Consider the following 22,993-nt stretch of genomic DNA (forward strand, 5'->3'; position numbering starts at 1 on the left):
CTGACCAGAGCTTCCCAGGAAGACTTCACTTCTTTCTGGGGGAACTGGACCAAATATCTTTAGGTCAAAATCAATAACGTAGTCTATAATAAATTCTCGTAGTCACATCAGCTTCGTAGCAAAAGTCATTCAACATTTATGGGCCAATGCTTTTCCTCCCACCTGTTTTTGTTTTTGAACTAGTTTAATATTTAGCTTTAAAGAAGGGCTGCAGATACCCAGCCATGATGTAACAGCCACACCCAGACAGTACCTGAAGCAGTACCGGATTGCATATTAGGGTTTTATACCAGTACAACCCAGTTTGATGTTCATTTATCCTACCCTGATACAGAACTATGTGGGTATAAAGACTAACTGAATGATGATACAAACGTGAAGAACTTTCATCATCAACACAGAGTTTGGTGTCTGACCAAAGTGTTTGAGAGTGACTGACAGTACACTGTCAGTCAAAACAGACACCAAGATTTCTGGAACAGAGAATTACAGAATGCTCTTCCTAGTTCAGGCAAAAAGATTCATGTTAACCACTGAGTATTCTGGGATCTCTTGGAGCTGTCACCCTTGTTCTGAAATTATTATTGAATGACATTTAATATGCATGTGGTAGTATTACTATAAAAATAGACTTTTCACTCTTTTCTTGAGGGTAACAAGATCCCCCAGGATTAAACCAAGGCAAAGCATTGTCCTCAGGATAGTCTCTACTTATCCACTGTTTCATTTAATACAAAGCAAATTCTATTAATACTCTTTATTCCATATGGAAAAGTACAGTAGTTGTGCAGAAACAAAACTACATAACAAGAGTAAGACTTTCACAAATATTAAAGAAAACAACAATAAATAAGCCAAAGTACTTCTAGCAGAACTCAGGGAAAGCCTAGAAAAATGATAAAGCTGTACAAAGTACACCGTTCACACTCAGGCACAAATGTTGAAGAATGACACCAGATTTCCTGTTCGTACAAAACCATAATGATGCTCAGAGGAACGTCGTTACAACGATTCATTTTTAAAACTTTCTGTAAATATAGAACTTACTTCTCCCCAATTCTAGAAAATAAATTTCACATCCCGCCATATAAAACAACTATTCTCCTACCTCTCTCAAACTAGCATTTTAACATCCTCCAATAGCACACCATTTTCATATAAAAATACCTTTAAACCAAGGCTCATTGCTGTACCTTATCTTTACAAATGAATAATACATCAGTTAGGACTTAAGTAGCACCTCAAAGGTGTTCATATAAATGAGATAAAGTGCTGTTACTGGTATACTGTTAACATGCCATAGTAATATATCGTTCAGTGCAACAACCAGCATGAATGAAGCTTACAAAGAACATGCAAATATATGAGGTTTTTTATGATTAACTACTTGAAATAGTTATATTTACAAGTCAGAATACAACTTGGCTATTTAATATGTACAACACGTGACTATAAAGTAATGATTGTATAATGAAACAAAAGCAACAACTAACCATACCTTAACTATCCAAATTAAATACTGTCCTTAAAGGACCCTGGAGGGCTTGTTCCAGGAATGGTTATCATTGTTAAAAGCAGTTTGGGAACCAGCTGAGAGTGAATTTACATATCGTAAAGAAAGCTGTATCCTTAGTTTAGTCCAAATCCAACTTGACCACCAATCCTGCTTCCAAATGGCTTTATACTATTTCCAAATATTATAAACACCTTGAAGTGGGAATATAATTCCAAAAAGGTGCTATAAAAATGTTTTTAGTGAGAACCCTAACATGGAAATAAAAGAGAACTACTATGAAGGTAACAATACTTGGATATCCTTGTATTTTGCTTAAAAAAAAATGAAAAGAATCAGCTGTATAACATTTATAGTCACACATGTTCAGCCAGAAATTTTTATATGTTTATATGTAAAAACTGGGATTTGACTCAATGGAACTGAAACTTGAAGATTCCATCTTTTACAGAATACATCATCTGGATATTTGTCATAAGTTAAACCTATCACTTAGACATTTACATTCTCTAAGAAATAGGATTTTACCACATAGCAAACGCTAGGAAAAAAGTGGTAAAAACCAAACAATTTCATAAGAGAAAACCATGAGTTAATGTCTTCTTGGTGGTCTTAAATTTTTTAACTTAATAGGCATAACTAATTATAAATTTTCATTCTGGTTAGCATTCTTATTTATGGTGACTCCTAGCTATTTATCAAAGAAATTTTATCCCATATTTTATATATATCAGTGTCATCTGACCCACCCCCAAGGAATAAAGAAAAAAAAATACATGGCTACAAGGTAATTTTTCTCACGAAAAACCTCTGAATCACCACCAGGAGGTGGCACACGGTTTCCCCAATCCCACATATGTGTCTCTCTTAAGGCTCACACATTTGACTCTATGAATGATCGCTTTGGTTTTGCTGAAGGGAGGTGACTCCTGTGAGCTTCATTACTGACATGAGGCTGCTGTTTGGAGATACTTTCCTGATACAGATGAGAAACAGTCTTAGTGATCCTGCTATCTTGACAGTGGACCGGAATTTGGCATTTCTTTTCTTCTAGCTCCTTCACCTGTGACCCATTATGGACACTTCCACCCAGGGTAGAAACAGCACAGGCTTTGGCTTGGCTACTATATCCTGCTTGTTTGAGAGAGGGCTTCTCAGAGTTCAAGGATTGCAAGCCGGCTGCAGAGGACGTGTTCAGCAGTAGCCCCTCCGGCACCTGACAGTGCCAGGTACGGTTTGGAGGATTGTTCTGCTGCTGGAACCTTGCAGTCTTATCCATGATGCCCATGAACGGAGTACTGCGTGGTCTGTGCTCGGCTGTCCCACTTTGACCCTGGCTAACAACCTTGTCTTTAATGCGAGCATCCGGTCCTTGGACTTTGAAGCCATCTGAGAAACTGCTGCTTGAAGTCAAACTACTGGTTGAACTTGACATCTTTATGCTGCCAGACGGAGAACCAGAAGAGCCTGAGCTGGTGAGGGAAGCCGGGTGTCGCCCGTCACTGCAGCTCACCGGCCCGCCCTGGTTGAGAGGGGCTACATCCACGGCTACAGAGGCGTGAGACAGAAGCCTCTCTGCAGTCTTTACCTTGCTCGGTAAGGGGTAGGCAGCACCGCCCTCGCTGTGCTGCAGCTGGACACCATGGCTGGGGCCCAGCCTCTCTCCAAAATGGCCAGACCCGGCGCCCACAGTCAAAGTGCCCGTGCCCTCCAAACGCTGTGTTCTGCCACCACCGGGAGCTGCAGGGATCCCACCTGGCATAGGGCTCGGGGGAGGATTCTGAGCAGCGACCTGCATTTTTGTGCTGCCGTTTCTCACGCCGGCCTGTCCAGCACCCAGATGTTGGTTGGTCTTCACGATCTGTGCCTGCCGGGTGGGCTGCAGGACCAGCCCGGGCGGAGCTACAGCTTCCCTCGGGGCCTTACCGATGCCTGGCCTGTGCTGCGGGGACACCGGCCTGACTTTGGACTGTAACCCTTCTTGAAGGTTTCGGATATACGGAGAGGGGACACAGGAGGATGGCTGAGACCTGGGCGGTGGGGAAACAGACTCTTCCTGGGAGGAAGTTTCTTCTTCCCCAGCCTCCTCAAGATGGAAGTGGTCGTTTAATCCAGGGGTCGGAGCGTCCTCCTCATTGTCGGAGTCATTGGATGGGCCTGGCGCTGGGCACTGCTGTTTCTGCTGCTGGCTCCTCTGGAGCTGCTTGCATTCCTCCTCCACGCGGGCCACCAGCCTCCTGATTTCCTGATTGGTGGGACAGAGCTTCACAGCTTCCCGGAGGTCAGCCAGAGCCGCGGCAAACTGCCTATACATGAAAGCAGAGGATACGGTTAGGAGCCACGTGAGAGCATACTCCCAATGTAACTGTTCATAAAACAGTTCTGCTGAAAAGAAAGAGAAGGGGAAGGGGGCGCCTGGCTGGCTCAGCTGGTGAAGTACTCAACTCTTGATCTTGGTGTTATGAGTTTGAGCCACACATTGGGTGTAGAGACTACTTAATAAAATCTTAAAAAAAAAAAGGCAGCTGAGTGAGTTTGGCACACCTACTGTGGTGGACAGGAGCTATTCTACACAAGCTTAGAGCTACTCCACTAGGTGGGAGTGAACTCTGACCCACACCTGCACCGTGCCAGGGCCCATACATCTCTAACCACCACTGGCCGAGGAGCAGGAACAGACATAAACCAGTGGGTGTTAGAATCCTCTTAGTTTTCTTCACCATTGCCTCTCTTTGTGTCCATCTCTAACCCAAAAGCCTTATAGGACTCTCTTCCCTTCCCCACCTCCCCTGCTCTAATGTCTCTAGCTGGCAGGTTCCCTGTGAGCACAGAGACTAATAGGGATTCTGTGTTGCAGCAAGTGTGCAGGGAAGGAACAGTTACTGGGATGTTAGGAGAAAACAAAAGTCTAGCCATCACTGATAATATCCACTGCTGTGCCCCTTGGAAGCTACCAATTTAGTATCAAAAGGGAAGAGAGTCATTAGAGCAATGCTGGTGAATCAGAAACTCCCAAAGTCAACAGCAGCTCTGATACCAAAGAGACACAAGAAGGCTTCCTTAGTCATAGATCAGACCCCAGACAGTACCTGCTATTTCTCTTCGCTCTTGCCCTGGCATAAAAGGCTTCATAGGACTTTGGTTTCAATTCGAGAGCCTTGGAAGCAAATTCTTCTGCCATGCCAAAGTCCTGGTGTCAACATTTAAATACAGGAGTCAAAAGAAGCACTGAGACATGAGTACAGACATCTTTTTAACAGATTTCCTCTCAAGGTTAGCAGAGAACTGGGACGTAACTGAATAGGTAAAGGGCAACATAAGTTTTATTTATTTTGTTTTAAAGTTAAGGAGTTTAAAATAAGTAAAGTTAGGAGATAGTTAATGCTTTTTCATATTTTAAGAGAAGAACCCAGTAGAGAAGTAAAAACGGACGACTCGGGACAGCGGGTAGAAGCAGCGCACCAGAAGGCGGGGAGCATGCAACGCGCAGGCGCAGGGAGGGTCAGCTTCCAAGAGGGACGGAGACGCCCACTCACTGCAACAGCAAGGTGGGCCGCATTCGCGGGCACAGAAGCAGGCGGTCAATGGATTCGGTGGTGAGAAGATGAACAACAATAGCAACAAAAAGCAGGAGAAAGAAGTACTGAAGCACATCTATAGTTTCTGTTTACAAATTAACTATGAGTTAACTACTGAGAACTACAAATTAACCGGTTACTGGCATACGGATTATAACACATCCGTGTTGAACTTTACAGCACCCTTTTGAGTCTGGGAAGGGTGGCCCGTAACAGAAGTGCATGTTGGCAAGGGGAGGAGCGGCAGCCGGCTCGCCTGTCACTGCTGAGGCCGAGGAAAGTGCCTTCCAAGTGCATTCCCTCAGCACTCTAAGGACGCAGTGACGGCGATCACGTGACGGCCACCTAAGGAGAAACAGCCCCCACACGCCAAGTTCACAGCACCGTGCAAACAAACCACACAGGAGGCTCCGTGCCTCCGTCTGCATAAGGGCTGGCCTTCACCGCTAGAAAACACTCTACTGCTAAAGGAACAGACTAAGGTAAGGGCCCACAGCTTACATTTGTTTTTCTTCGGCAGCGAGACAAATTGAGATAGAGGGAAACTCTTAGCTCATTGAATGGTCTCATGTCCTCTCCAAATCCTTCCCGCGGAAACTTCCTTAAGGCATACTGGTACCTCTGGGCTGCCTCTTTCATCTTCCCTTTCTAGGAATCAAAAAAAGCACAGAAATTGATCCTTTCCCGGATGCTTCAAGATGAACAGCCTCCTGCAACTTGAAGACCCTGGTGAGGTTTCCGCGTCCCTCTCATCCTGCAACAGAAACCATCCGAGCACATGGAAGGGTCCTGCAGAGGACACAGCGCCCTGACCAGCATGAGCCCGCACAGCCTCACTGCCCGCATGGACTTCTGCACCACGTGCTTCACGGGGAAGGCACAAACTGGTTTTCTAGGAAACAGCCTGTAAACTGCCTAATTGATAACCATCAATCTTAATACATCAGATTATCCTCTCTGTTATATATTTTTGAAAACCATTTCAGGAATGATCCTTCCTCGACAAATACTTTAATGCTAACTGTAACGATAGAAATCAGATAAAGAAATGATGCCCTTCCCAAGGCAAGTACAGTCTTGTGGAGAAACCTAGAGCTTGCTGTAAAATAATCATTTGTGAGAGGAACTAAAGTATGGGCTTTAAAAACTGGAACAGCACCGCACATCATTTTCAAGGCTAAAGAAATCAATTTGCTCAGTCAGTTCCATAGCACAGCAGGTGTGAAGTCTGCTGAAAATGGCTTGATATTTCTAACATAATTGCCTACCAAAATTCATATTAAAACCACTTCAAAGCCACAACAACATATACTCTGAACTCAATTTCAAACGGATTACAAGTCAGGAACCCCGCTGGGTCGTGCTTTTGCCTACATATTTGTTATTATTAAAAAAAGAAAAGGGAAAAACTAAATGCAGTCCATGCAGCAGCCTCCTGATAAAAGGATTAAAATGGTCATAATGCAGTTTTTTGTTTTATTTTCAGAACTTTTACTTCTAATTACAGACCTGGAAAGAACAGTGATCTAGGTCTATGGCCTAAGCATCTATCTAAGCCAGGGGTGGGCACACTACAGCTTCTGGGCTAAATCTCGCCTGCCACCCATTTTTACAAATGCACTTTGACTGGGACATGGCCACACCCATCTGTTCTGTATCACCTGTGGCTGCTTTCATGCCACAGCAGCAAAGCTGGGGAGCAGTGACAGAGACCATATGGCAAAGCCTATTTCCTTGTCTGGCGTTTTACAGAAAAAGTCTGCTGACCTCTGATCTAAACTAATGGCTTATTTTGGAAATTTGACTTCAAATTTTATTTAAAATGTTTACTTTTATTAATCTTTAGATTTCCATTTCTAAGGGAAAATGGGGAAAAAATTATCTCTCCAGTAACTGAGTATGATATATTCCTTGACTATCTTAAGTAAAAATATCTCTAGAAACTGTTTCAAATTGCAGAAACTTACAACTATTAAAAATAAGATAATAAAGTCTTAGGAGACTTAATGATTCTTTTCTTCAGAAAATGTCTCCTGAGTGGCCCTTTCCTGAATTAAGGAATGTCCTGCTTGAGGCTACTCTACCTTCACACCAAGGCTTCAGGCCATACGTCACAGTCATAGCTGTGAGGATTCATTCAGAAATAACAGTTCTCAACGACAGAATAGTGCCTTCTACCTTGAAGGCTCTGCTGTGGAGACATGAAAGCCTGGGCACGAGGCCAGGTGTGCATCTCCCAGAGCGTCCACGGAAGCCTGGCTACAGGTGTGGTGGGCAGGAGCATGGTCCTGCCCGGTCCACACCAAACTAAGAGGTTGCTCGTAGGCTGTCACATCCCAGAAAAGGGCGATACCACTTACTTTGTACATCACGTTTCCTTCCTCCATCAATTTCTGTAAAAGTATAATCAAAATATCAGGTTTGGAAGTAGCCATCGCCCAGGCAGCATTTCCTGCAAAACAAACATGCATTCAGAGGCACGTCAGTGCTCCGGGAGGGAAGGAGTTTACTGCTGCTGGGGCCAGATGGCAGCCCAGGTCACAGACGGCAGCATACTGTGTCCTGCAGCCTCCAGACAGCAGTACAAGTAAGGACAGGGAGCAGGACCCCCAGGAGTTGGTCTCCCTTCCAATCTGCCTCACGCTGAATAAGGCTCCTGGGAGGAGGCTGTACCCCGTGCACCTGTTACTCTGATGAAAAGAGTGCTGGGAAACCAAGGCGTCAGAGCAGCCAGGCCCATCCCTCCCTTCTGCTGGGATTTTTGGGGAAAATCAAACATGGCTTCTGAATTATCTCCTTAGCTTCCTGCAGGGCCCATGTCTGCTGGTGAGTGAAGGCACGTGTTCTTAGCAGCCTCTCACTCTCTGCTGCAGTCTATACTGCATCTGCCCAGACAGGTTGGCTCTGGCTAGTCCGCCCTCTTGTCACAGCTCATGTTTCTCCAGCCGCCAGCCCCACTTCTGAGCACGTGCAGGGAATAATGCTTAAGAGAGGACAGTCTCAGAGTCAGACTACTCTGCTCCACTGACTCTGCTGATTACCATGACCTTAGGGAAGCTATTTACCTCCACTGTGCCTTGGTTTACTCCTCTGCAACATGATGGTGTTATCTCTACCTACTTAGAGGGTAGGTGAGGATTAACTATGATAAAACATGAAACTGCTCAGAATAATTCCTGGTACTGTGAACTGCTTAGTAAGATCAGATCTGTTCATCTTTGCCACAGTCCCCTCCTGGGGGCTGCCACTGGCCGAAGGTCTGGCGTATTAAACTACGAGAGCCATGTTCTTGTTGCTCTTTACCCACACATTGTGAGTGGGGGCTCACGCTCCGACCAAGCACAGAGAACGAGGCTCTTCCTACTCTGAGTCCCCTCTGCCCTGTCATTATCCTTCAGTGACACCCCTCCCCCATCTAGTTTCCAGTAAAATCCCAGGAACTTTCCTTCACAGAAACGTCTGGAGTTGTGGCTACCCTACCCGACTAGGACTACTCCAGAACAGTGGTTCGCCAATTCAGCTGCTCAGCAGAGCCACCTGTGAGCTTTCTTAACCACATAACCAGCCTCCCCCGAAGAGCTGAATGGAGCTGCTCACTGCTGTGGCTCTCAGGCATCCCTAACACCCTACAATTCTAGACTGGTCTGTTCAACATTGGCCACTGCTTTCTACCCACACTGCAGTGATAATGTCATGAGTTATTTAAGCATTCTGAATGACTGTGTTTAAATGAGCCTTGTAGAGGACAGAAAAGAAATCTCTAGGCACCTGACATCTTCTTAACCTGGGATCAGGTAAGTCTTTATGGCCCTGGACATACTCTAGAATTTGAAGTGAACCTCCCTCTCCCGCTGCTGAGATGAGGTGTTCACTGACCTAATTTGGCTCCTTTTCTCAGCAGTGTAACCACTACAGATGTATTTCGACAACCAATGGCTCTATCCAAGGGGCGCATGCCGCTGTGGTCCACGTGCTCAATCACGGCTCCCTTCTCAACCAGATACAGTACCTGCAGGGAGAGACAGAGCCCTGAGGAGTGGCTGGTGGCAGAGGTGTCACACCCCACCCACCTCTGCATCCTGGGGTGGAACTGGCAGTCTTAGCTTTACTGTGATCTTCAACGCCTCTGGCCATGAAGGGTCCTAATGGAAATGAAGCCAATGGGTAACCGAAAAGAGGGCTATAATCCACAGCTAAAGTCCTCTCTGCCATCAGCAATGAGGGAGGCGGGTGAACACTCCTAGGGAGGGACATGTTATGTACATGCATTCATATACCACAGAGGAGTATATGCATATCAACTTCCCAGACCACAGGGATGGCCACAGTCATCTTTTCATCTCCAATTACTTAGGAGGCAGACTTCTACAACAGCTCCTACATACTGGCAGTCTACAGCAATGGGACCTCTGGAAACACTCAGACCCACACAGCCTGGGTATAGCAAGCTAGAAAAACTAGCAGCTTGAGATTAGAAAAAAAACAATTATTACGCACTTTAAGGCTTAGGAAAGAGACTCAAATATTGGGTATGTAAAGAGGCAAGGTTTGAGACCATGGTACATAGCTTGATTTGACGTGGTATGACAGCAGTCACTCAGAAATGGAACACAGAGGAAAAATCACTTGGGCTACTCAAATTGCTGAAAAGAAGTCACCTTAGATTTTCATGTGAATCTGACAGTCCACCAATTATTCAAAATGACACTGGAAGGATTAATATCCATAATATATAAAGAACTCCTACAACTCAACAATAAGAAACCCAAATAACCCAATCTTAAAAAGGATATGAATATACATTTCTCTAAAGGTGATATACAAATGACTAAGAAGCATATGAGAAGATGCTCAACATTATTAATCATTAGAGAAACGAAAGTCAAAACCATGAGATTATCACCTCACATTATTAGGATGGCCACTATCAAAAAAAAAAAAAAAGTGTTGGCGAGGATGTCAAGAAATAGGACCCCTGAGCATTGCTGGTGGGAATGTAAACTGGCGCAAACACTGTAGACACAGTATGGAAGTTGCTCAAAAAATTAAAAATATAACTACCACTTGATCCAGCAATCCCACTTCTGGGTATATATCCAAAAGAATATAGATAAATCTTGAAGAATCTACAGGATCCTGAAGAGATATCTGCATAGCCACAGTGGACTATTGTAAATTGTGACTATTCATGATAGCCAAGAGGTGGAATGAACTCAAGTGTTCACTGACAGATGAAATGATTGACACAATGTGGCACAGACATACAGTGGAGTATTATTCAACCTTAAAAAAGGAAATCCTGTTACATGCTACAAGGTGGATGAACCTTGAAGACATTATGCTAAGTGAAATGAAGCCAGTTTATAAAAGGAAAAATATTCTATGATTCCACCTGTAGAGTGGTCAATTCACAAAGTAGAATGGTGACTGTCAGGGACTGGAGGAGAGAAACAGTCTTATTTATTGGGTACAGAGTTTCAGTTTTACAGGATAAAGTGTGGATATTAGTTGTACAATAATGTGAAGTGTACTTAGCACCACTGAACTCTTCACTTAGAAATGGTTAAGATGGTAACTTTTATGTTATGTGTTTTTAAATCACAATGAAAAAAAATTACCCTAGAATGCTAAGCTCCTTCACTCTTCCTAATGCTGACAAACTAGGATTTGGTAAAGTAATAGAAGCTGAAAAATAAAAGTATGGATATGTGAGGTTTAAACAGCTGTTTTTGAAAATCAACATTAAGTACAATTTACACTGTCCAGGAAATTGAGACCATTTAACACGAACATCACTGCCTTCTAAAAAGCATCAAGGCCCAGACATGCAGAACAAGGATGGCTTTTGTTCTAAATTCCATGGTTTCCAGAAACACAGTATCTCTCTGGCTAATTTGCACATTAGACATATTTAATTCTTCAAAAATGGTAAGTCTGAAGGAGCTGAACATTCCTTTAACACCTGCTTGGTGCCTGGGATGTGGAACTTGACAAAGACATGGTTTCTGCCCTGAAAGACATTTTGTAGTTCTTATATTACTAATATTTTATCACTTCTTCTCTCAATTAAACATTTGGCAAAGGGATGAATATAGTGCCCTAAATATTTTATATTATTTGTATATTCTTTATATATATATATATATATATATATATATATATATATATTTTTATCTATATAAATAATGTGACATTATATCTATATGCATCTATATAATCTATATAAATAATGTGGCATTGTCTAGAAATAATATAAACATATATATGAGCAGTTACTAATCAGATAATTATCTGGTTTATTTTTAATAAATAAAAATCAGCATGGTCTAGAAATAACAAATAATACATAATCTATATATAATAGATATATATATTTATATATAAATATTATATATTTATATCTAATATATAAATCTCTATATAATATATATTATATATATTTATATCTATATATTTATGTTTTATTTATGTTATTTATTTTTTATTTATGTTATTTACATTATTTATGTTATTTATGTTGTCTAGAAATATGTCTATAATATATAGATATAAATATATATAATATAGATATATTTAAATTATGTCTATATGTCTATATTATGTCTATATTATAGACACCATATAATCTATAGATATATATCTCTATTATATATATTCATATATATTATTTATATTATTTCTAGACTGCCACATTTTTATTAAAAATAAACCAGATAATTATCTGATTAGTAACCGCTCATATATATAAAAAAGTGATTTTTAAATGCTCTGTAGAGGAATTCTATTTATATGGGTTACTAGAAGAAAATAAAACTACACACACATTTGCGTGTATATATATATATATACACACACACACATATACATATGTTCAACATATGTTTGAAGACACAGTTTGTAATCATGTATCTTGAAGGTTTTAAGAGTCTATTAAAATCTTTACTAAAATTCTGCCACAGACTGAATGCCAGAGAATTAGAGAAAAATGAAAGCTACCCCACAGCACACAAGTCCACACTGACCACACTCAACACGGCCTCACATGCACTCTGGGAATAATTCAACTCCTGGGTTTCGCTGTAGCACTGGCCTGGTGTGCAGGTGGAGTGTGTGACCACCTGCGGGGTACCTACGGTCTCTGCGTCACCGTAGAAGGCGGCCAGGTCCAAGGGAGTGCGGCCATTCTTGTCCGTCTGGTCTATCTCGGCTCCTTCCTCAACCAGAAACTGGACCACTGCCCTGTGACCCTTCAGACAAGCCCAGCTTAATGCTGACAGTCCCTCTTTGTCCAGAGAAGAAAGGGCAGCACCTGAAAGAAAAGCCCATTCGCAAAACATGAGCTCGGTAAGACAAAGCCCAGAAGCCAATCGATTCACATCTGCAAACACCTGGCCTGACTGGTGGCAATCAAGCCTGTGATATCTGAAGCTGGCAAAATGGTCACCACTGCTGAAGCTGAGTAATAGGTATGTATGTCTACTACCTATTCTTTCTACTTGTGTGTGAATCAGAGAATGTCCGTAACAAGAAGACTTTTCAAACTTGAATTGAAAAGCACTGCCTGTGGGTCTACCAAAGCTCTTTTCTTTGTCCGTTCCGAAGAAACCTCTGCAGGGGCTCCCATGCTGCTACCTTTTGAAAGGAGAAATTCCACGGTGCTCAAGTGTCCTTCACAAGCAGCCACCATGAGGGGCGTCCGGCCCTGCTTGTCACTTAGGCTCACATCACAGCCACGGTCCAAAAGTAATCTAACGATCTGAAAGAAACATTGGAATTACAATCTCCCTGCTCCACTTTCAGTCTTGTGCTCTCTACCCAGGCAGGTTTTCCACACTTAAAAGCAATAAAGGATTCCTTCTTCAAATGCCTCCCTACACTGTGTGATTTGTAGGGCCCGTGCCATCTTTCCATTGTATTCCTTTGAACAGAATCTTCTTCCAAATATGTACTTTTTTTCACATACTCAATTACTATAGCTGTAAAACATGCACATACAAGGCATGAACAGTAGTAACGTGGAGAAGGGGAGATACCAGTCACAATCAAGTCATGACCAGACAGCCACAATGCGGCTTATGGGATCACTGGGCAGAGCTAAAGGAAGGGGCAAAGGTCCTGGGTCCCGGGGTGATGATCCTGCAGTTACACTCCCGTAGGAGGGTGGGAGCTTCAGGAAAGCATTCACCCACCACACCCCCAAGCAATCTGCTTTTCTAAGCCTCCCGGCTTAGTGGATGGCTTGACCTTCACAGAAGACAATTTTTAGCAAAGCCTCCTGGAAGACATTCCCAGCCTCAGCTCTGTGCCTTCAACCAGTGCATGGCAATAAGACTGGGGAACACAAACAAAAAACCACAGAGGTGTCTCCTACAAATACCATCACAGTGAGTGCCCTCTGGCACAGCATTAGTTATATGGCGACAACAGAAGGCGGAGTATTCCCACTGCTTTCTTCTTCTTGAGACACTGACAGATGCTTTCCAAACCTCCCCATGACTTAGGAAGTACTGAGACCAGGAGAGAGGATTAGCTAGGGCATCAGATAGACATTATGAGGAGGACAGGACGCAGATGGTACAAACCAAGCTCTTGGAAATGGAACTGAAAAGCCAATCTTGGTGGAGAGCACTGGTAGCTCCTAACAATTGCACTAGCATCATGATTCCGTGATGTAAACTTGGGTCTAGAAAATTCTTCCTATAATGTATGTAGTAAGATCCATTTGTGTGCAGCTTGAATGTAACCTCATACCAGGCATGGGGTGGGTACGTGGCTACTATTTGCAAAATGAATAAATGAATAAATGACTGTTCTCGAAGATCTCCTATGCCCCTCAATTAGAGGCAATGGGCCACTCCTCACAAAAGAAACCAGGCTGAATCACAGTCCTAGACCAGAGAGAAAATGTTTCCTTTTCTAAAGAGCACAAGAGAACCACTCTTCTTCCAAGTGTGCTGGACAAATGGGTCACAAAATCACGACAACAAGTATGTTACAGCAAGTCTTCAGTTCTCATGACAGAAAACTAACCCTCCCTGGTTAAAAGGAGGCAGCCGCTGGTCTCCCCTGGTCACCAGCCTTGCTCCCAGTTAGGTTACCAGCCTACAATGGCTGACTGCGCTAGCCCGTCAAATGTTGGCAGTTATCGAGTAGAACTGACAGCACAAGCAGCAGCCAAGAATGTGAAAAAGACAGGGTCAGGGGAGCCGCATGTGGCCCCTGGGGAGATGGGCGCTAGTGAGCTCTATCCCACCCACGGTTTCTGAAGCCTTCGGGGGCCCACTGGGTACCTGCCAATGCCCCTGGCGTGCTGCACAAAACAAAGGTGGGACTCCTCTCCTGTTAGTCTGAGACACAGCAGCTCCGTGCTCCAGCAGCAGCTCGCACACCTCCAGCTTCCCTCTTCCAGCAGCAGCAGTCAGGGCTGAGGGAAGGTCACAGGGCAGAGGGAGTCTGTTAGTGTGTGGTAGCTGAAGGGGGCCACAGATTCTTGGATAGTCCTCCCACTGCCAGGAAGGCAGTTCTGCACCCTTCCCTGCGTCCCTGGATCTGGGTGGGCTCTGTGACACCTCTGACCAATGCAACACAGAAGGAATGACGACATGCCAGTGTCTGGGCCAGGTCCTGAGATGGGAAACTTCTAGTTCTCCTCGGAACACTCATTCTTGGAACCAGCTGCCATGGTGGGAGGAAACCCAAGTGGCCCTGTGGTGACACTCACAGGGAGAAGCACCCAGGCCTGTGTGTGGTTGACAGTCCCAGGTGAGCTCCCAGCAGCCAGCCAGCAACAAACTGGCAAGCATGGGTGTGCACCATCCTGATAACGGATCCCCAGACAGAGTCTCGCTGCACCAGGTAAAGCAGGTGAGCAGAGGTGAACCATCCCTCCCAAGCCCAGTCCACACTGTAGATTCAGGAGCCACTATGTTTTTATTTCATTGTCTTGTTTTGCTTTTTTTGTCCCTCCACCCACAGCAAGAGATAATCAGAATATAGTGCAACACACACACACACACACACACACACACACACACACACACAATCAGTAGTATCCAGTCCAGCCTCTTACCTTAAAGTCATAAATTTCAATCAGCAAGAACTAGTAATTACTGAGGCAGTCAAGGGCATATCAACTCATTCCTGTCTATACAGAGCTTAGAATCTCTATAACCAGTCAAGATGCTGGATTAAGAATGTCAAGAAAGCAAGAAAAGGGAATCTGATTATTGGGGGCCTCGAGTGCTCAGGTAAATAGCCTAGTGTGATACTGAGCAGCAAGTGGCCGCTGGTAGTAGTGATGTTCTAGGAAAGTCAGCCAAGGATAAAACAAAAATAGAATGGAGGGAAAGAGAATACATTGGAAAGGTTCTCATGATGCCCCCACTTCAGTAACTATGCCTCCTCACCCCTGTCCCAGGCCATGATTCCTGATGAAGAGTAGTAAAAAGAGGGGTTTAATTGGATGAGGGTCCTCTGCTATGTCACATGAATGATAATCTAGAGGAAAGGATAGTCACAGATTCCAGGGACGATCCCAAGCCAGGACAACAAGACAAGTTTCAGTGGAGGACAGGACAGGAAGGCGCTGGGGAGGAACGACACCTCAGGAGGGAGCACTGACAATGCAGATGAGGAAGGAGAAGGTTGAGTGTGGTAATGTGGCTCTATTCCTGCTGCCTGCCTAAGACAACGTTGTCTCAGCCTCACACTTACACATGCCCGGCTTCCAGAAGAGATCCAGTGTTGCTACAAATCAGTAAGACCTCTCAGTATGAAAATCAGGAAAACACAGTACAAGGCCCTTCACCAAAGGTGAAGTCCATGTGATAATGAACTTATGAAAAGTACCCAGCCTCGTCAGCAATCCAAGTAATTGAGAACTGGATACGCTCACACACACTGCTGGTTGGAGTAAAGATATCCACATCCCATCGCACAGCAACCCCACTGGCAGACACGTGCCTGGAGATGCCCTTCTAGGGCACTGAGAGATGTAGTGACAACAGCCACAAACTGAAAGCACCTACATGGCCATCAACAGTGGAGTGCATCGAAGTACGGTGCAGCCCAACAATGGAACACCGTACAGCAAGAACGACAAATGCCACACCACTGAAGGCAACACAAGGCACCAGTATCACAAACTTGTCATCAGTTCAAAGAAACAACACACAAAGGAACATGTACGGTGACTTAGTCATACGTAGCACACATACCCCACCGCCGCAGGCACCTCCTTTTAGAGGGCAGCCTGGCTCCACTGCAGACCGCAGGGTCTGTGTCCCATTCTCCTGGGCACCTAAGGGAGTCAGGCCTAGGGGAGCCAAGTGCTTACAAACCCTGCTTTCTACATGCACATCTCCATCCTTCTGTCCTCCTCAGACCCCTCTCAGGACAGACAACCACACCTACTCCACCTCCAGTCAGCCTGACCACAGTTCAACCCCAGGAGCCACATGTGCACAAGCATGTAAACCTGACACCTGGGCCTGATCTGCCTGTGAGAAGAACAGTTCTTCCAAGAAACAAAGAAGTCTCCTCGGTCTGTTCCCGAGACACAGTGCAGTGGGGCCAGAGACTTTGTTCACACAGAGGTGCCACAGCTGCTCAGCAGATCACCTGAGTTTCCCATCCATCCCAGGGACCTGTGCCCCAGGAAAGTGAGGAAGATGGCAGGACTCGTGAGCAAGTGAGCAAATGTGCCAGGCCGTCCTACTCTCGGGGCCCTAAAGATGTGAAGGTCAGGCTGTGGAAGGTGGTGTAGAAAGCAAGCCCTCTCCTTCTGGAAAGGCCGTGAGCACTCACTTTGCTTTTGGCCCTAAGTCCCCTGAGGCAGGGAATGTGTCACCAGAGCAGCTTGTCACTGGGCAATCTTAATAATGCTTTCCTGTCATCATCCATCCATTCAAAGAATTTCTTACAACTCTACAACTCTAAGAAGGGCCACAGTTAGTAGCTGCCATCTGCACTGCTGATTTTCTCAAGACAGAGACGAGGGTCTCGACTGCAGGTGCCATTCTTACCTGGGTTACCCTAAGAGGCTCACTGCCACTGACCATACATCTAAACTCATAAGGAATTTGTAAACAAACACCATAAAGAGAACAGTATTTGTATCAGTTTTATATACTGATGCCCTGGGGTGGAGGTGAGGGTTCCCATACCTAGAGTATCTGAAAACCAGTGCCCAAGGGGATCCTGTCTATACTATAGAGTCTAAACTAGCAGGCCCTGGCCCCAGCTGACCCAGGCATGCCCAAGATAGTCCGTTCCTGCCACAGTGTTAACGTTAATGATTCCTAAATAACACAAGCTTTGGGGCACTTTTTAAGAGTGTTATCTGGATGGATTGGAACACGACCAATGAGCGGCTCAAGAGATGGAAGTTCTGGGGGCGCCTGGGTGGCTCAGTCAGTTGGGCGACCGACTTTGGCTCAGGTCATGATCTCGCAGTCTGTGAGTTCGAGCCCCGCATCGGGCTCTGTGCTGACAGCTCAGAGCCTGGAGCCTGTTTCAGATTCTGTGTCTCTGTCTCTCTCTGACCCTCCCCCCTTCATGCTCTCTCTCTGTCTCAAAAATAAAGAAACATTAAAAAATTTAAAAAAAAGAAAAAAAAGAGATGGAAGTTCTGGGCAGTGAGACACCTCTTGGACCTGCTGACCTCTGTAAGCCTCCTCCAATTAGGGATCTCCTCCTCTCCCCTCCTCTGGTCACAGCTGACCACTGCAAGGAAAGAATGAACGAAAGAACGAATGAATGAATAAATCCACACATACACCGCAGGCAGAGTCATGGCCAGCAGATATGCAGGACAGCCTGGGAAGGAACAAACTCAAGGCACTTCTGTTTGATGAGGTCCTGAAGCAGCAGGGCCTCACTAACATTCCATTATCTTCTATTTAGTAAACAAGTTTCATCTGTATTGTAAATGGGGCCTTTAAATCCGGATGTCTGGTGCAGCTGCTACTGAATTTTTGCAACAGCAGCACATCAGAAATGACAGCCCAGCACTAAAAATAGGGCTGTGTGTTTTATGGAGGCGCCAGAGAAGCCAGAAGTTGGAGCAGCTGATGAGCGGATGAGAGCGCCACCCCAGGCTTGGCGACAGAGCTGGATTCCCTTCTCTTCCTTTACAGCCAGACCTGCTGTGCATTTGGTGATTAACTTCCTTTCGAGATAAAGCACCTATATGCACAGGCTGAAAGAGTGTCACACAGTCTGCTCTGGCCTAACACCGCCCACGCTGTGCACATCAAGTCCTAATGAGGTGCTCTCCTTTTCTTTTCTTTTTTTTTTTTTCAACGTTTTTTTTTATTTTTGGGACAGAGAGAGACAGAGCATGAACGGGGGAGGGGCAGAGAGAGAGGGAGACACAGAATCGGAAACAGGCTCCAGGCTCTGAGCCATCAGCCCAGAGCCCGATGCGGGGCTCAAACTCACGGACCGCGAGATCGTGACCTGGCTGAAGTCGGACGCTTAACCGACTGCGCCACCCAGGCGCCCCGGTGCTCTCCTTTTCAAGTGATGTAGGTCAATAGGACCTGTGTTTCCCTTTTTTACTCCTGTGAATACTTTTGGCCTCATCACTAAAAACCCCTGAGGCTAGAGGGCACCTCAAGTTCCACCAGCCACAGATTTAAGGACACCAGATTGAGAAACAAGCAAGACTGAAGAACAGTCAACCACATGCTGAAACAAACAAAATCAGGCAAGACTCTGCTCAGGAATTCCAACTATTCTGCTGAAAAGGCTGACCTCTGAGCTGACCACCAGACTCTAATGAGGGTCAGTGCACTCTGTGTGGCCAGAAGAAAAGAGGGGTGGGGGGAGACAGGAGGAGCGGGTGAGGCTCTGGCAGTGGGGAAATGCCTATCTTCTGGCCAAAGAAATTCGGAGACGAAGGTGCGAAAAGACCTGGCACGAAATGGAGACTCTAAAATCAATGTGAGTGAACACATGGCACTTTTTATGACTCAAATTGGACACAATTTCTTTTACTTGCAAATTCCTTAACAAGATGGCACTTTTCTAATTAAATTCCCATGAAAGCATAGATCGTTTCTGGAAGATTCTGAATAATTGTACCTCAGCAATACTGTCCTGTCTTCAGAACAGGAGATTTGTCACAGCAGACATTCCTGTTAAGAAGACCCAGTTGACACTCAATATTACGAGCTTCCTGAAAACATCAGTTAGATCTGGTTCTTTGTAAAATGGATCATTTCCAGGAATCTTTTACATATTCAAGTTCTCTGGGCAAAGGTCTGATTTACAAACACTCAATTGTCAACTTGCCAGGAACGCAGTCATTCCACAAACAGGGCTGTTTATAACATTTTATGGCAGATCTGTCACTCAAGTACACAGGCACAGGATGGCTGGCTTGAGGGTTTTAACAATGGATCATTATTCCCCTCCTCAGATGTTTCTGTCCCTAATTTAGAGACCTTGAGAGAAGGGTGACAGGTCAGTGCACACAGTGGCGGCTCCCACTTCCAGACAGCGGCCTTTTCAGACACTCCTTACACATTGCCATGCCACCCTCCGAGGCCGGAGTGGAACACGTGAGCCCAACCGTCTGCACCTGCAAAGGGGCAGTCATGCTGGCCCAGATGGCTGACAGAGGGACATGGGCAGAGTGGCTCTGCTTTGCTTATATATTTATGTTTACTGGTGCAATTTATTTCCTAATATATTGACTTTTCCTGTCTGTCACAAAAGTGAGTGGGGAAAAAAAAAAACCAAAGTGCCAACATTTATAATAAGCAGCAGGATTCTCATAAATGTCATCTAGTTGCAATCAAGATGGAAACCATTAGATGTGCCACAGGCAGTGATGTTTGAACCTCAGCTGGAGGCTCTCTGGACAAACCCCACCCAACTGCAAAGGAGGAGAACAAAAGTAAAGAGTGTGCACGAAATGCTGGAAAATTCTCAGCTATTTTATCTAAGAGGTCAAATGTAATCAGGAATTTTATGATTTAAAAAAAAAAAAATTCTTTGGGAATGGCAGCCTCTCTCCCTTGAATTCCAAAAACTGACTGGTTTAGAAGTTGTTAAGGAGGAAGTTGACCCCTGCTGTGTTTGGCTTTGTTTTCTTCTGAGTATGGGCTGGGCTGGGCGGCCACCCTGAGGGCCTCTGACAGGCTAGCCCCAAAGTTCTCTGCCCGAATGAATGAAAGTAGCACTAAACCCCAAACAAAAGGCAGGCAACACCCCCTTATCCACCTGCTAGGAGTAGGGCTAAGATTTATAAAAGCCAAACCCCACAGCCTTGCTCTGTTAGGCATTTGCTTCCTTTGTTCAGGGGATGGGAAGGCTTCCCTTAGACAGAAAAACAACTTCCTACAGCTATAAATTCTTCATCTCCACAGGGACCAGGCAGTTACTTAATGTAATTCTCAACAACATAAAGAGTAAAATGAAATACAATAAAGAGTGATTACTCTTTACTCTTACTGAGATCTCTTAGAGATTACTCTTTACTCTTACTCTATTACTTACTAAGGGGCGCCTGGGTGGCGCAGTCGGTTAAGCGTCCGACTTCAGCCAGGTCACGATCTCGCGGTCGGTGAGTTCGAGCCCCGCGTCGGGCTCTGGGCTGATGGCTCAGAGCCTGGAGCCTGTTTCCGATTCTGTGTCTCCCTCTCTCTCTGCCCCTCCCCCGTTCATGCTCTGTCTCTCTCTGTCCCAAAAATAAATAAACGTTGAAAAATATCACTGCATTGAGGGATGAACCCCTCAAAAGTCTCTAGCACTCCCAGCCCTGAACAAAGCCCCGCTGGGTGGGCTCTGTGACCTTATGAACGGGAAGCCAGCACCACCCAGATGCTCAGAGAGTCTCCCAAGTAATGGCTGGGAACACCGTCCTAGGTCTGACCCTGCCTTAGTGTTCTCCATTTGGTAGAAGTCCCCCAGGAGGGCCTCGGGGATGGAGGAAAGGATGGATGTTACCAAGCAACCGGCAACAACCGAGCCATCACATGAAATGGTGACTCCCCATCATATCACGCCAGCTCCCAATGACCTACCTATGGAGGTTAAAACAAGGCAAGGGCCAAATCTAAGGAACCAGGACACTCCTGACGTGTGAAAAGTTCTGTAAAAACATGCTGTCAATCTCTGTGTGATAATTAAAGACTAATTAAAGACTAAACATGAACCTCAAATTGCCAAGGAATTCATTACAGAAATAAAATTTATAATTGCCACTAAACAGGACTTCACATGTAACCGAAAGTCATTGTTGTCCTTCGTTTCTGTAAAGTAACTGCAAACTAAGGTTCTGTCACTTCAACATCCATTTCAATACTCTATCCAGACCAAATGTATAGTATAACTATGTAACATTCAATAATTAATACTAATTTATCACAACCCTAGCAGCATACTGCATCTGTTGAACACTTAACAACTGCCAAGCTCTGGCTAAAATACTATGGGTGAATTTTTATTTAATCTTGATAAGAATCCTTTGAATTCAGTGACTGTCCATTTTATTGAGGTGAAGGAATCGAGTCACAAGAGTTACATGATTTTCCCCGAACCCACAGCCAATCAATATCAGTCAGGAATTAAATCCAAACAGCTGAATGAATGAACCTGGATTCATGCTCTCAAAACAGGAAAATCCTAACATATTTTAATATTGTATCATGATACCTATAAAATGCTTCCTACACTGACACTTCATGGCCCTTTAGGTTCACAAATTCATTTAATATACAACGAACTTTTATGAGGTAAGTATTGCTCATCCTGGTTTTATAGATGAGGAAAATAAGGCCAAGAGAAGTTAATCAACTTGCCTAAGGTCACACAGTTAGTGGGAGGCAGAGGTAGGATTTGAAGTCGGGAGATCCTAACTCCTATGTTGTTGCCTCTGGGATGTTCCCCTGAAAAATATCCAACTAGGGGCACCAGGGTGGCCCAGTTGGTTAAGTGTCTGACTCTTGATTTGGGCTCAGCTCATGATCCCAGCGTTGTGGGATCAAACCCTGCACTGGGCTCTGTTCTGTGCATGGAGCCTGTTTGGGATAGATACTCTTTCCCTCTCTCTCCACCCCTCCTTGCCCCTCCCACCACACCACACACTTGTGCACGCACACTCTCTTAAAAAATATATATGTGTCCAACTAATCAAACAGACTATGAATGTTGTTTTAGATAAGAGTACCAGAAAACACTTTTCTTCTCCTGAAGAACTGTTAAGCCTTCTCCCACAGACAATAAGAATAATCTACAATGATTATGTTCCCTTCCAACTCTGGTCACATGGTAACCTAAGACCAAAACAGCTCAATCTAATGAACATTTAGGACACAGGAGCAGGAATATCTGTGCAAATCCTTGTGTCCTATTCCTGACATTATTTTTTTCCCTATTCTTTTATGTACTATTTCAAATAAGTCTCTGCAAATCCTTTGAGGAATAATATGTACTATAAATAACAAATTCAATTTAGGAACAATTTCCTAAAACACGGACAACATAAATCACATTTCATACAGACTTTGTCCTAAAAAAAATCAGAACACAGCTTTTCACAGCTGTCATTTCTAAAGTGTGATGAGAATGCTCACATTTTTGATAGACCCTCTTACACACCACGTTATTTAAAGCATATGTAATGTGTGGTTCTTCCTTCTCTCCTTAAAGGGCTGAGCATGCCCGAAGGAGGACAGTTATGTGCAGGACTCCATGCAAGGGGTCAGGGTTAAAGAGGGCATTTCCACAGATACACTCTATGCAAGTTCACATTCAGCCCAGAAGGATGGAAGGAAGGAAGGAAGGATCCAAACACTTCAATAAGAATTTGAAAGAAACAATTATGATTTTTCTGAAGAAGTGCAGATGAACCACACATAGTTCTTCCAGGAGTGACTGAAATAACAAGCAACGG

The 22,993-nt window shown here is 44.4% G+C and overlaps 1 protein-coding gene across 7 annotated transcripts in view; it reads right to left on the reverse strand.

Annotated features, from left to right (window-relative positions):
* Positions 1–742: 742 nt before the first annotated feature.
* TANC1 (tetratricopeptide repeat, ankyrin repeat and coiled-coil containing 1) overlaps positions 743–22,993 on the reverse strand; it is a 242,642-nt gene continuing 220,391 nt past the window's right edge. For all 7 annotated transcript variants that reach the window (XM_047870166.1, XM_047870169.1, XM_047870167.1 and 4 more), the window contains 8 exons: positions 14,382–14,515; positions 12,724–12,847; positions 12,225–12,400; positions 8,968–9,100; positions 7,452–7,543; positions 5,593–5,739; positions 4,603–4,703; positions 743–3,819 (listed from right to left, as the gene is read on the reverse strand). In XM_047870166.1, the coding sequence (XP_047726122.1) occupies positions 2,388–3,819; positions 4,603–4,703; positions 5,593–5,739; positions 7,452–7,543; positions 8,968–9,100; positions 12,225–12,400; positions 12,724–12,847; positions 14,382–14,515 (2,339 nt within the window). In that variant the 3' untranslated portion in view covers positions 743–2,387. The remainder of the gene's footprint in view (positions 3,820–4,602; positions 4,704–5,592; positions 5,740–7,451; positions 7,544–8,967; positions 9,101–12,224; positions 12,401–12,723; positions 12,848–14,381; positions 14,516–22,993) is intronic.

This window comes from Prionailurus viverrinus, chromosome C1, assembly GCF_022837055.1.
Source record: "Prionailurus viverrinus isolate Anna chromosome C1, UM_Priviv_1.0, whole genome shotgun sequence".
Taxonomy (NCBI): domain Eukaryota; kingdom Metazoa; phylum Chordata; class Mammalia; order Carnivora; family Felidae; genus Prionailurus; species Prionailurus viverrinus.